Source organism: Malaclemys terrapin, chromosome 3, assembly GCF_027887155.1.
Source record: "Malaclemys terrapin pileata isolate rMalTer1 chromosome 3, rMalTer1.hap1, whole genome shotgun sequence".
Classification (NCBI taxonomy): Eukaryota; Metazoa; Chordata; order Testudines; family Emydidae; genus Malaclemys; species Malaclemys terrapin.
This window is the reverse complement of record NC_071507.1, coordinates 19,690,037-19,705,538: the sequence shown is the minus strand read 5'-3', so window position 1 is coordinate 19,705,538 and position 15,502 is coordinate 19,690,037. Positions and strand designations below refer to the sequence as shown.

At 44.6% G+C, this 15,502-nt stretch overlaps 1 protein-coding gene across 2 annotated transcripts in view; it reads right to left on the bottom strand.

The window, feature by feature from the left end:
- The window catches only part of BFSP1 (beaded filament structural protein 1), a 237,859-nt gene that overhangs the window by 36,468 nt on the left and 185,889 nt on the right, over positions 1-15,502 (bottom strand). The window contains exon 4 of one of the 2 annotated variants that reach the window (XM_054022003.1): positions 15,203-15,266. In XM_054022003.1, the coding sequence (XP_053877978.1) occupies positions 15,203-15,266 (64 nt within the window). Of the gene's footprint in view, positions 1-11,839; positions 12,211-15,202; positions 15,267-15,502 lie in introns of those variants that run through there. The other variant, XM_054022002.1, reaches the window with a different exon arrangement.

Below are 15,502 nucleotides of genomic sequence, written 5' to 3'. Positions count from 1 at the left end.
AACTCGAGGCTGAGGATTCCAGGAGGTGGCAGGGTGGCTGAAGTTAAGTATCACCTTGCTGAGCTTAACTACCTTTTCTGGGTCTAGCCCCAAGTGACTCGCGCCAAGTCACACAGGAAGTTTATGGCGGAGCTGGGAGTTGAAAGCGGGTTGCCCCACGTCCTAAGCTAGAACCCCGCAACTGGGCCATCCTGTCTCTCTCTCTGCAGTCCCTCACTTCCCCCCACGCAGACAGTCTACAAAAGTGAAAGGGATGGGATGGGGCTAAATAAGCCTCCTTACTCCCTGCACAGTGTTGCAAGGGCAAGACCCAATGCTATTATTCGGTGCCAGTAGTGAACTGGGAACTGCCTGCAAACTGGTAAAAAAAAAAATGAAAAAAAGTTGCTTAGTTTCACTCTCGCTTCCGTACGTTCATGACTTTCTTCTGCTGAAATGCTGTTCTGTAGCTTCCTACAGCAGAGCTTGTCAGTAAATCACAAATCGCTGTCCAAATGTTTCCCAGTGCACCAGTAAAGCCATTCATCCTCTGAGTTAAGACCATATTCATTATGGAGCTTTATTAAACTGCTGACCTAAAACAAATTTTGTTGGACCTTGTAAATCTCTTCAATGTGCAGTTAACAACAAACAGTTCATTAATTTGCATAGATATAGTCTGGCAACTGGGAAAGAATGAAAATCATACAGCCATGATAAAATGCTGCTCTCTCAGTAATTTAACTGACTGAATTCAACAGAGATGAGGCTGACAGAGTCTGAATCCAGATCTCAACCCCACCACAATTCAGGGCTGCTCTGATCTGGGAGGTGGGGGGGGGGGGGGGGGAGATATCTGATTCCGGCTCATTGCTTGAATTTCCATATAGCCCCATTAACTGAAATATATTTAGCAGCCATTTCCGTCATTGTCCTTTAGCCTAAAAGCTAGTGGCATAAGAAGGCTGTTATAAAACACACACACACACACACACACACACACACACATTACTCCACTCCACACTCCCTTGTGAGTTCACGTATCATCTGAGGATAAAGCTTTACACTCAATATACTGTGATGTTAGCGTGACCACCTCTTGGAAGAGATTTAAATCAATCCGCATTCTGTTCTGCTCTTCTCTGTACACTAAGAGATCTTTGCAACTTCTGAAAATGTCTTTCACACATACACATCACATGTTTAAATGCATGGTTACTGCACTGGCTTTATATACTTGCTATACTGCTGGGATCTTATGGTATTTGTTGCCTTATAAAGCTCATTAGTACATTTCCCATAAGAAAGGCGCGATATAAAACAAAATTCTATTATATTCTCTTTCTCTCTAGCGGTTTCTTCTATTGTGGAGCCCAATCATGCAAAAAATGTGCATCAATAAAAAAAATACATGGGAAACTGTGCTGAAGAAGTGCAATGACCAGTTGACTATCCCCAAAGGTGAACAAATCACATGCTAACCAAGATTTTCAAAGTGACTAGTATTTTCTATGCCATTTTTTGGTCCCAACTGGAGACCACCTTAAAGGGATCTGATTTTCAGAGGGTGGGAAATCAGTGCTTTCTGAAAACAGGCCCCTTTAAGTTGCCTTCAGTTGGGCACCCAGAAATTGTGACACTCAAAATCTCTAGTTACTTTTGAAAATCTTGAACGGCGAAAGGGCAAGCCAGTCAGGGGACAGACTGACTGGTGTACCCGTGCTGATATGGTACGTATGTGAGGGCCTGAAACTGACGAGCTGAAGGCCAAGGTCTGCAAAGTCATCTTTTGACCCTCATGAAGCAGATAAAGATACTGAGATCCTTATTCCTGATATAAATGTGATCCTTAGCTGGCAGAGTGGATCCAGGGCTGGACAGTGGACTGGACAATGTTCTTCATGCCTTGTCTGCTGCCAAGCAGCAAGCAGAAGAAGTCAGCAATGGAGGGGGTGCTGCTTCACTTGTGTTGCTGCATATAGGGTATTAGTTGCCATAGTAATAGGGAAAAGCTAGTAGGTGTCCTTTGAAGAAGCTGCCTGATTCAAGTAAGCTAGAGCAGACCTTTAAAAGTTCCACCACCACATTGCTTTCCTCTTTCAGCTGTCAGAGAGCTACCAATATGGGAATTCTGCCACCGTACCCCAGAGTTCAGATATTTAACAGAATCCGTGAGCACTCCCATTAGCTGATGGCATCTGCCTATTGAATGTGAGGGACATGTACAGTTTAGGAGTTATAACTGGACTTGTCTCCACTTCTGAAATGCCAGGCTTCAGCAGTGGCTAGAAATATCTATTCCCTTCTGCAGTGGACAAGTAGAGTGAACCTGTTCCTCACAGATGTAGACCTAGCCACAATGATCCACATCTTTGTTATTCAAGGCTGTACTACAGCCATGTTCTCTCCCTGGCACTGACACTGGGAGGCTTCTAGTAGTTGAGTGTGGCTCAAAATGCAGCATCTTGTCTCCTAAGCAGAACAGTAGACAAGAAAACATCACAGCATTACTCAGCATTCAGCCACTCAGTGCTGGATTCAATTCATGGTCCTGGTCTTCAACGTTAGATACCTAAAAGCTGCCTCTCCCCTGACTCACTCCAAGAATATTAAAATCAGCAAGGAAGATGAAGATGAAGGTACCTGGGATGAAGCTTGCCAGAGCTGGAGACAAAACATTTTCAGTAAAGGATGCGCAGCAGAGAAACTCTGATGTACAGGAGGTCAGGATGACCCCATGTCTTGTCTCCTTATGGCACAATGGAGGAGACATGTACTTTCACTAACCTTTTCTCAATAGAAACAGCAATGCTTTGGCTGGTAAGTCCTTCTTCCCCATAGATACCTCTGCCAAAGAAAAGACAAACTATGGAATGCAAGTCCTACCAGGATGACGCACAAGCCTAAAATACTTGCATTTCGTCTTGCAGTACCTGTGATTGGCAGACTAAGAATATACATGACATAGCTTATACTGCTTATCTCTGAGGTACTGACTACTACTTGTATTAACAGGAACAATGAGCTCAATCCCAAAATCTTCCTTATTTAGTTCTTACTATACACCACTCTCAATGAAGTAGTGTCACTGCTATGCTGCCCCTTTTGGTAGGGTCCTACCAAATTCATGGTCCACTTGGGTCAATTTCACGGTCATAGGATTTTAAAAATAGTAAATTTCATCATTTCAGCTATTTAAATCTGAAATTTCACAGTGTTGTAATTGATGGGGTCCTGACCCAAAAAGGAGTTGGGGGGTCACAAGGTTATTGTAGGGGGGTTGCGGTACTGCTACCCTTCCTTCTGCACTGCTGCTGGCGGTGGTGCTGCCTTCAGAGCTGGGCAGCTGGAGAGCAGTGGCTGCTGGCTGGGAGAGGCAGAGGCCGCCGCCAGCAGCAGCGCAGAAGTCAGGATGGCATGGTATGTGGTATTGCCACCCTTACTTCTGTGCTACTGCCTGCAGAACTGGGCCTTCACTCAGCAGCCGCCACTCTCTGGCCACCCCACTCTGAAGGCAGCAGTGCACAAGGAAGGGTGGCATGATATGGTATTGCCACCCTTACTTCTGTGCTGCTGCTGGTGGGGTGCTGCATTCAGAGCTGGGTACCTGGCCAACAGCCATCACTTTCCAGCCGCCCAGCTCTGAAGGCAGTGCAGAAGTAAGGGTGGCAATACTGTACCCCCCCTAAAATAACCTTGCAACCTCCCTGCAACTCCCTTTTGGGTCAGGACCCCCAGTTTGAGAAATGCTGATCTCCACCGTGATATCTGTATAGCATAGGGTAAACGCACACAAAAGACCAGATTTCATGGGAGGAGGCCAGATTTCATGGTCCATGACGTGTTTCTCATGGCCGTGAATTTGGTAGGGCCCTAATTATGTGTCGTGTGCAAAGGCATCCCTCTTCTAGGTGGTGTCACGTTTTGGGGTGCAATATAGACCCCCTGAGAGGTGGTGTTACTGCCTCTCCTGTAACTTGACTGCCTTAGAATGCTTTGCTGTTGTGACTCTGTCTGGATGCTTCCAGCCAGCATACAACCATGCACTTAAATGTCTTTAAGCAGTTCTGATTCAGCAATTCTGATTCCAGCAGCCTGCTTGTTACACACTGTCCCTCTCTGGACTCCAGCAGCCTTGATTACACCTGGCAAAATGACCCATCACCCCCCAGTCCGGAATTTTCCCCAAACCATGTGATTTGCAATGTCCAGCTCTCTCCTGGACCATTCAGACAGATACTAAGGTTCATTCGTTCCTTTAAAGACACAATACCCAACAGTTTGCCACATTAACCAGAATTAACATTCGCTTTAAACCAAACAAAGCACTGCCTGGTTTAGATTAAAAGTAAAACAAGTTTACTAACAAAAGGAGATAGGATTATAAATGAGTTCACGTATAAAGGACAAAGTTAGCAAACAAGAGAGAAAAATGCAAAGACTTAACAAAACAGGCTACAGCCTTTGTTCATGATAGTTTTCTTACCAATCTACCTTCCAGCAAGATGGCTGACCAACCTCTCAAGTCAGGGATCTCCCACAAAGTCCAAAGTGCTCAATTTCTTTGTCTTCATAGGTGAAATATAACTTAGGGTTCTCTGTTCGTTCCTTTGTAGTCCAGTGAATCTTTAAATGGATTCTTCTGAAGGTTCCCCCCCTCAAAGTAACATTCATTCAAGCTATGAGGAAAGCGACAGAGTCTCTTGGTGTAGGGAGTTTCATGCTGGCTTCTTCCCGCTCTAGAGTTTGCTAAATGCAAATTTATCTGTTTCCTGCAATCTCCTCTCCCTACTGTCTTGATGGTCCTGCTGACCATCTATGGAAATTGCTTGCCCATTGTCTCTTAATGTACCTTGGAAATATCTTCCAGGTGGCAGAACTACATTCCTTTGTCTAGCCCTGCCTGTCAGACGTACTTTGATAACATTATTTCTAATATGTTTATAATTTGAAAGTTGTCCTCCATACATATGCCACACACTAATATTAATGACCAGTATGGCATTAGCTTTCTGTTGATATCTTACATAACACCGTTAGATACAGCTTATGAAATTAGTGAGTTGGGGTAGACTGAACTGGTCAGGCCAGCTGAAACATACTACCAAAAAAATCAGTGAACCCCTTGCCCTCTTGCATTGAGAGGCTGTTAGAGTTACCATGGGTCAGTGGATATTGAGGGCAGCAGAATGTGTACAGGATGGTCTGGGACTGTTTATCTGAATGACATTTTGAAGACATGTACAGCCACCTCCTCCAACTTCTTACTAAGGCTCACTGCTGTCCAGTGCCTGATGCATTTGATGGATCCAGTCACCATGTATGTACATCAAACAAGTCATAGGTAATAGGGGAGTAAGAAGACTGGAGCTAAGACATGTTGACTGTCCTGTTCTATTCTACTCAGGTTATTTTACTGAGCTCATCACCAAAGAAGCATTCCAGTAAAGCATTAAGCAATGCCATACGCCCTGGCCACTTTTCACTCGGAGCAAGCCAAAAGCACTTGCTTCTGCAGATGAGGTTTGGAAAGTGGCTTTGCAGATGGTTACTGACTATGGAGCGCTTCTTATCTCACACATTCCAGCTGTTGTGCTACTAGAGTTGTGCCCCATACCTCTGATTACTGGTTACACGGTCACCCTGGCTTCACAACGGGGTCCAATTTGGGAGGAATATCAATTAGATTTGATCATAACAAAAATTGTTATGAAGAATTATTGAGGAATCCAGTGCCCAGCTTTATATCTAGCAATTTTCAGGGAGTTACACTACGCACAAACCCCAGGAGTTCTATCTTTGGATATATTTTAAATGAAACACTGTTTTAATGAGTAAACTTTTAATTTTTTTTTCAGTTAAAAATTACTTATGCTTAGACATTGACATAAAATAATCTAGTTTGTAATAACTTTCTGGATACCATGGAGAGAGAGAGAGAAATATTCTCTATATTTTCAGCCTTCCCACATGCAAATTTATAATACTGCTATGATAATTATACTTAATACAATTAACATAATTAGCAACATGATATTGCAAGCTGTGGTAGGCAGTCCCCAGGAATACTTAAGTGAGTTCTAGAGAAAGAAGTCATTATCCATTGACACATGGAGTCTGAATTATTCATGCTAATATAAAGAAATGTGAATCCCATTAAAGATGAGCAAAAAATGAATTTGAATGTAAGATCTGTTTTTAGCGGTTCATCAGGATTAATTCTGCAAATAGTGTAGCAGCCCTAGTGCATTTAAAATGTAACTTCAGAAGGACATGTGATCTAGCTCAGTGGTTTTTCAACCTGAAGTCCGCAGACCCCTGGACATCCTCAGACTATGTCTAAGGGGTCTGCGAAAGGTTGTGGTTACCATAGAACAGTGGTTTTCAACCTGTGGTCCATGGAACATGTGGTCAACAGACTATGTCTAAGATTTCCAAAGGGGTCTTCACCACTATTCAGAGTCGGCTCCAGGCACCAGCTCAGCAAGCAGGTGCTTGGGGCGGCCAACAGAGAGAAGCGGCATGTCCGGCTCTTCGGCGGCGGGTCCCTCACTCCCTCTCGGAGCGAAGGATCTGCCACCGAATTGCAACCGAAGAATGAAGCGATGGCGGTAGAGCTGCCTCCGAAGTGCCGCAGATCGCGATCACGGCTTTTTTTTTTTTTTTTTGTGCTGCTTGGGGCGGCAAAAACCCTGGAGCCGGCCCTGCCTCTATTCAAAATTTTTTAAGGGTCCAGAAATGAAAAAAAGGTTGAAAACCACTGGTCTAGCTAATAATGCAAGTCAATAGGATAAATTCAGTGTGTGTGTTTGAGTGCCAGCATGCTAAAATCTTTGTATTTGTAAGAGGCAGGGGAGGGGTAGGTGGTATATTTGAAAATAGGTAATAAAATGTGCGAGTTGTAGCAGTTATTTTTGCTTTTTGGTCACAGAAAGAAGTATGTATTCTATACTGCAAAAAAGTGACATAAAACATTTTTAAGTTGTGGGTACCATTAGTGGGTGTGGTAGAAAAACATCAGTGACTGGACAGTCCAGCCAGTAGGAACGAAACATAGAGCAACTAAGACAGTACACAATTCAGCTCAGTGAGACTCCATTGGCATGAAAAGCTATACAAGAGTAAAAAACAAACCAAAACCAGACAGACCCCTGAAATATCTGTCAGAGGTAGGTACAATTCACTCAGGCTAGCTCCATGCTCCCATTTGTCAGCAGTGTCCATTCCAGGGGGCTACATGAGCATGATGCCATCTCTATCATTTCCCTCCTTTCTCCCAGGGTTAGGGACCGATTTTCTTTATTGCTTTTTGAGGAGAGATTTTTCATGATTCCTGACAGTTTAGGAACTGTCTTCCTCATACACCTTCATATTTTGCACCTTGGAGCAGAGTGCCTCTCTGTCTCATATTCACTCAATGTGCAGCAAAAGTCAAAAAAAACTAACATAACGTTAGGAACCATTAGGAAAGGGATAAATAGTAAGACAGAAAATATGATGGTGCTACTATATAAATTCATGGTATGACAACACCTTGAATACTATATGCAGTTTTGGTCACTCTATCTTTAAAAAAAATATATTAGAATTGGAAAAGGCTCAGAGAAGGGTAACAAAAATGTTTAGGGGCATGGAACAGCTTCCTTATGAGGAGAGATTAAAAAGACTGAGACTGTTCATCTTATAAAAGAGACAACCAATGGGGAAAGGATGCCTATAAAATTCTGAATGGTATGGAGAAAATGAATACGCAAGTGTTATTTACCCCTTCACATAGCACAATGAAATTAATAGGCAGAAGGTTTAAAACTAACATAAGGAAGTACTTCTTCATACAACGCACAACTTCTTCACACAATGCACAGTCAACCTGTGGGATTCATTCATTCCCAGAGGATGTTGTGAAGGCCAACAGTATAATTGGATTAAAAAAAGAATTAGATAAATTCATGGAGGATAAGTCAATCCATGGCTATTAGCCAAGATGGTCAGGGACACAACCCCATCCTTCGGGGTGTCCCTAAACCTCTGCCTGCCAGAAGCTGGGACTGGATGGCAGGGGATGGATTACTTGATCATTGCCCAGTACTGTTCCTTCCCTCTGAAGCTCCTGGCACGGACCACTGCTGGAAGACAGGATACTGGGCTAGATGGACCATTGGTCTGACCCAGTGTGACCATTCTTATGTTGTCACTCTCTGTCACAATGGTTGCACAGTCACTCCTCTCTGGGTTTCTGCCTCCCTATTTTGATCTCTAGTTTATGTCACATTCTGTATTCAAGGAGAGTCAGTTTCCATTTTGCACATTTCACTGTAGTGAGCTAGTCTGATGGCCTCATAGTTCTGTAGCAGCCTAGATAGCTGCTTTTTTAAATTGGTTCTTCCCAGTGACCTGTATACTGGTATTCTAGATATCGGATTAAAATCTGGAACACTTTGTGGCTTTGGGCAGATTTATTTGCTCTGAGGATCAGGAAGCTAAAGATGTTGATCTTGAGGAGTGATTATATTCCTTAGAGTGTAAATGGAATACGGCGCTTTTTCCTGTAATGCAACCCAGTCTGAGTCTATTGCTCTATTTGGGCTACATAGGTATGAGTTTCTGAACGGATTCTTCTCGTTCCTGTATTGTTAAGGGAGGACCAGGAGGGAAGGTAGTTTCTAATGACGTCTTCAGGTGCAATTGTTTTTCTCTAGTGATGCTGTTTTGTTCTTGTGTCAACTATCCAGGTTGGATTCCTTTATATAAATCCCAGAAGCACTATGCCTCGATTTTTGCAAGTCTATATTGTTGGGATATCTGTTTGCTTATTTGGCTTAAATTCTTTCCCAGTTTGTCAGAAGGAATTAGTGCCTATCATGTCCTTCATCTGCTATTTTTTTCTTTCCTGGGCTCTGGTATTTTCTGCTGGAGCGTTGAATTGTAGTTCTCTAGTGGCTCATGGTGACCACTCACGGCATGCAGGTAGCAGCTAAATCCAGAGGATCCAAGGCAGAAGGGCAGAAGCAATCAGTGTAGTTACTCAAGGATCTCTAGCCCAGAAAGAGAGACACAAAAAGGAGGGCGCACTGCCGCATTCCTTACAATGGGCAGCATGTACTCATGTGAGTATTTCTAGTGATCTCAACAAGACTACTCCTGAGTCTAAGTGCTATTCAGTGTGAACAGGGACTGCAGAACCAAGCCCAGACAGTCCAAGACCCCCATAGACCCTACTAAGGGAGAACTTTATGAATCTGAAAATACAATTAACATATATGTTTAAATATTATAAAATACAAGCTATTGTATGTATAATAAAGCCAACATACTTTTCATAGTAAATCTTTCATATCACTAATAGCTAAGAATAGATCCAATCTACCTCCCAATGTATTCAAAAACTAGGAGACAGGGCTAGGAGGAAGCATTAGGCACTGGGGGGTCGGAGGGGAATCAAAATGGAGACATTTAACATTATTTCAGTTTGAAAAAGTTCTTGATTTACTTCATTTTTTTTAGTAATAACAACGATACCTGGCTCGTCTTTAGTGCCTTTCATCAGGAGATCCCAAAGCACTTTACTGAGGGGTCAGTAACATTCTCCCTATTTTTGACTTAACCCTAAACACAAGCATTTGCTTTTCTCTTTCTTCTCCTATATATGAGATCAAAATCAGTCTCATAAATTGTCCTGTAGTGGGGGGGAGGGATAGCTCAGTGGTTTGAGCATTGGCCTGCTAAACCCAGGGTTGTGAGCTCAATCCTTGAGGGGACCACTTGGGGATCTGGGACAAAATCAGTACTTGGTCCTGCTAGTGAAGGCAGGGGGCTGGACTCTATGACCTTTCAAGGTCCCTTCCAGTTCTAGGAGATGGGATATCTCCATGTATTAAAAAAACCTGTAATCTTAGCTATGAGAGGCCACCATCTCTCCTTAATAAGCACATCTGCAGAGTTTGGTCTAGGACTCTGCTTCTACAGCTCCTAACTGACCGGATCTTAGTGCCTGAGTTGAGATGTTCTTGCCTAACCATCCCATACAGAAGAAGCCTCATGTCCATTCAAGGTGCTATCTGCCTTTGAGGACAACCATCTCACACAGATTTAATGCCTTAATGGGTAAAATTTACTGCTATGCAGAACGTCAAAGGACTAGGCACCATATACCCCCCTTTTGAGGGCTTACATTGTAAATATAGTCTTAGCATAGGAGTAAATTTGCATTATTGGCTGCATGACTGGGCCTTGGAAAAAATCATTAATAATTATTTTTCCTCACAATCTAAGTCTTCCCATAGAGCTCATGAATGAGTTTTCAAAGAGATTTAAGCCATCTAAGAATAACCAGCAAACTGGCTTTGTGCTAGAGAGACATGAAAATACATTAGACAAAAGTCACCTTTGCCCCTCAGCCTCCCAAGTGGGTTGTGCCTTTTTTACTGTGCTTCTTGCAGGCATAAGCACGATGCTCATAAAGCTAACAGGGTGCTTACCTATGCATTCCCTGCAAAGACCATGCTACTGCTAATAGGCAGGAGTATAGAATCATAGAATATCAGAGTTGGAAGGGACCTCAAGAGGTCATCTAGTCCAACCCTCTGCTCAAAGCAGGACCAATTCCCAGCTAAATCATCCCAGCCAGGGCTTTGTCAAGCCAGGCCTTAAAAACCTCCAAGGAAGGAGACTCCACCACCTCCCTAGGTAACGCATTCCAGTGTTTCACCACCCTTCTAGTGAAATAGTGTTTCCTGATATCCAACCTGGACCTCCCCCACTGCAACTTGAGACCATTGCTCCTTGTTCTGTCATCTGCCACCACTGAGAACAGCCGAGCTCCATCTTCTTTGGAACCCCCCTTCAGGTAGTTGAAAGCAGCTGTCAAATCCCTCCTCCTTCTTCTCTTCTGCAGACTAAACAATCCCAGTTCCCTCAGCCTCTCCTCATAAGTCATGTGCTCCAGACCCCTAATCATTTTTGTTGCCCTCCGCTGGACTCTTTCCAATTTTCCCACATCCTTCTTGTAGTGTGGGGCCCGTAACTGGTGCCCCAGAGCAGTACTCTCATGAAATGCAGCCTAGGGGTTCCCGGGTGCTCCTAGTCACGTTCATCACTTTTCTTCTTCTTTTTGGAGGGGCATATTCTGTGCCCCCCAGGAGCTCGCTCTCCCCCCTCCACACCCCAGAAGAAGCTCGGTGCCCCCACCACCCTAGCAGAAGCTCTCTCTTCCCTCCCCCAATTCCTCGGCCTGAGCTCGCTTTTTCCTCCCCCACTCTGCCCCGATCCCTCCAGGAGCTCACTCTTCCCTCCCCTCCCCCATCCTGCCCTGGCCTCGGAGGAGTTCGCTTTTCCCTGCACCTCGGCAGGAGTTCGCTCTTCCCTGCCTCCATGTTCCCAGGGCCAGAGAAGATTATCAGGAGGGCCCACACCCCAGCTTCCCCCCCCCCCTTGAGCACGCCCCTGCTCTTGGGCACACCGAAGTCAATATAGGAGCCACACACCAACATCCAGGACAGATCCTGGCCCCGTGAGCCACGTCTTACGGCTTTTGGACTCATTAGGCAATTAGAGGATAGCCAGGCCTTCGCCTAGTATGGGACAGCTAGCAAATAACACAATTTGAAAGCAGGGGCGGAGGAGATTTGAAACGAGAAATGGGACTCGCCCCCCTTCCCTAAAGAAATGCACCTCACTAAGAGAGCTTTCTAAAGCCAGACCAAGGTGAAATTAACGTTGTTTGAGAGTAACGTGCTTCTAGAGATAAAAGATAGTATGTAGCCCTAACAGTGATAAACACCCTTAGAAAGTGGTAACAGGTAAGGGTAATAGACACCCAGAGTGAGGAGCTGGGCAGCACCCTTGACTCTGGCTGGCTTACTTGTTACGGTATTCATCGAGCATGCGCTGTGAATCCTTGTCCTCACGCTCCAGTTTGGCCCTGTCGGCAGACAGCTCACGGATGCGCAGGCGGTTCAGCTCAATCTGCTCAGCAAAGGCCTCCTCCAAGCCAGCCAGCACATCCGTGCGCTGGAACGTCTCCAGCTGCTTACGGAAGATAGTGTTGCGCTGCTCCAGCATCCGGGCCCGGTTGATGTAGTTGGCAAACCTCTCGTTGAGCTCCTGCAGGTTCTCCAGGCCCTGGGCTTGGGCCAGGCTGCTGAAGTCTGAGGTGCCCCGCAGCTCATCATAGGCATCAGATCGTTCATACTTCTCCTTGCGCACTTCTCGCAGGTAGCTACTTCTATACATGGCTTGGGGGAGGCCGTGCAGGCCCAAGATCCCCTCTTCTGTGTGTCTCTGTCTCTCCAGTTTGGATTGGAAATGTGTTTGGGGGACTTAGGGGGAAGAAATAGAAGCTAGGCCCCCCATCCTCAAATGCCAATGACTTCTCTCCACAGCAGTGTGTGGCACTAAATGCCAGCCACCAGCAGCAAATTAAATAAAATCAAATAGCCCCGCCTCATTCCTCTCTGCCTTTCCAGAGGCTGTCAGCAGTTTGGGGGACTGTTTTCTTTCTTTCCATGAGCTGCAATTGTGTGTGGCCAGTATGAAAGAGAGAGTGGCATCCAGCTTTTGTCGGTGGATTAGAAAGCTATAAAGCGATCACAAAACAAAGACTTTGCAATTTTAGAGGCTTGAGTTCAAAGCATTTGGTGGCTGGGTTTTTTGGGCTTGGGTTGTTTGTATGAGGACAGTGTATGGAATCCTTTTGCTGAATCAAGGGTTTTGCATGAGGGGATGAGCAAGAGTCATGTTTACCTTTTGGCTGGTCTAATGTTTTTTGTGATTGTTCCAGAACAAAAGGGGAGCTGTGTACAGAAGGACAGTGCAAGTGAGCCCTGCCCTGTGAGCAATGGCGACATTGACTCCAATGCTTTTCTCTCTTTCCAGTGGCAAAATAGGACTTGTCCTACCCTCTGTGCTCCAGAACCACACCCAGCATCGCAGCAAGGGATTCAGAGACTACGATGGTGTCTCAGCAGGCCTCTGTCAATAATCCTTTTATCAGAGGCTGCTTTTCAAACATGGGCACATCTACGTTAGAGGCCCAGATTGTATACCTGAGAACTCTCATCAACACTGAGGTACCCTAAGAGCTGCTTCAGGCAACTAAGTGCAAATCTAGCTGCCTGCATGTGGAAGTAACTGAGGAGGAGAAGTCTGGAAATTGGGTTCTAAATCATATAAAGAAACAAAATTAAGTTTTGCGATTATAAGCCTTAGCTCCTGATCATTTCCCTGGTGTTTACAGCACTCCACACTTACACTGCACAGGATCAATCCCTTGGGGCTGCCCTCACTTCCTCACTCTAATGTACCCCATCTGGGCCCCGTATTGTCAAGAGTTCAGCTCCCTTTTAGGCACCTAAATAAGAGCCAGATTTTCAAACCTGCTCAGCACCCACCACACAGCCAGCGTTCCCCTGGAAGTCTGGCCAAATACTGCGATGCAAGTTTAGAAGCTGGGCTCTTGAAAATCTGGCCTCAATTTTGAGTGCTGAGCTCTTTTGAAAATTTGGTGCTTGGTTTGTATGCTCGTTGGGAGAAAGATGCTATTTATTTGATACAGCATGTAAAGAACCATTCATACGTTTGGCACCATGTTAACAATGATGCAATGAGTTTTAGACATGTTGAACAAAAACCAACAACCGTGGGTCTGATTTTCAAAGATAATACTGAGAAGAGACCACTGATTTCCATACAGCTCTGGCCGCAAGGGTTGGCTATGATCTACATTCTCTCTAAGCTGGACAAGGATACCTAGTGGAGCAACGTAGTCCTCTGTGAGCTGCTGTGGAAGTGGGTCTTTGACAGAGATCAGATGAATGAGAACTCGGGAGAGAGAAGTTTGGAGTTATGTGGATAACCTAATTTTGATTTCATAATTTTATTGCGTGGAGCATAGAGCCTTAGGTAGATGTCCCCTCTTTCTTTTTGCATAATAATAACCATAATTACATATGTACAGTACTGACTCAGAACTGGCACCATGGACATGGAATTCATTGCACTGCAACATCAGAAGTAGCACTGATTTTGCACCAAAGATAAGCTTCCTTTTCTCATGCGTTCACAAATAAAATAGGAATTCTGGGATTTTTGTGAAGTTCTCTTGGCTACATCCAACAGAGGTGGCATTGTTTTGGCTGCATCTCTTTATTGACTCAGTAAAGAGGTCTCAAGGAGGCATCTTAGCAGGACCAATTTTTCAGTGCAATTTGTGTGTTGTAAATCTCAGCAAAACTTTAACCCAGCAGTTTTCAAACTGTGGGTCAGGATCCCAAAGTGGGTCGTGACCCCATTTTAAGGGGTCACCAGGGCCAGCATTACACTTGCTGGGACCCAGGCCTGAAGCTGAAACCTGAGCTCCACCCCCCACCCAGAGTGGTGGGGCTCGGGCTGTGGCCTCCTATCCTTCCACCCAAGGCAGCATGGCCCGGTCTCTGCCCCCTCCCAGGGTCATGTAGTAACTTTGTTGTCGGGGGGGGGGGGGGGGTCACGGTGCGATGAAGTTTGAGAACCCCTGCTTTAACCTATAAACTTCAACTTTTTTCAGTGCACATGTGTGTTAACTGAATGCATTTGCTTTCAAATTAGTTTCTCGAATAGAAAGGATCACAGCTCATACCTGATATAAAGGGCCAGATCCTCAGACAGTGTAGACTGGAATAGTTCCACTGAAGCCAGAACCAGTTTGCATGAGCGAGGATCTGGCCCTGTAGATCCACTTTTCACATTTGTGTGCCTAAGATAGGGACTTGGTTCTGCAGAAGAGTGCAGAAGGAACACTTAAGCATGCAGAGACCTAATACAGGTACCCAAACCCCTATATGAATGGTCAAATGCAGCACTGCAGAAGGCACAATTAAAAGAAAAATCAACATTTAGGGCCAGATCCTCTGCTGATATAAATCAGTGTAGCCCCACTGAAGTCACAGCAGCTATACCAATTTATACCAGCTTATGGATCTAGCCCATTCGGTGCCACAGTATTTCACTGTGCCAGAGTACTAGAATTCCCTCTACTTCAAATGGAAGAACATCACAAATACTATAGGAAATTAAACTACCACATTAAATGCTGGATTGTTTTTAATTGCACTCCTGGTAGCTCCCTAACAACGACATCATCCACCTTTGGGCTCTGTATGGGTTCTCTTTTCAGACAAAGTTCTAAGTCTCTGAAAGGTCATTGTTGTCTGTATGTTCATTAATGAAACGTATGGAAAATTGTTACCTGGAAGTGTCTGAAACCCACTGGAGACAGTGTGCTGCACATATATATCCTTTTGATCTATGACCTGCAATATCAAAAAGGGAAATTATTTAAAACAAGCCATTTGGATCTTTCTTTCATCGTCCCAAATTATTTCTCGCTAGTCCTCCTGAAAACAGTGGAGTAGCAAGGTATTCAGACCAGTGCTTTGTATTTAAATGTACTGTATGAGTTTATCAGAATGGCCCCCAAAATGGGGTATTTTCCATTTTCCCCCTCTTTTGGATTTTAACACATGCTGTACATCATTAGAGCAAATAC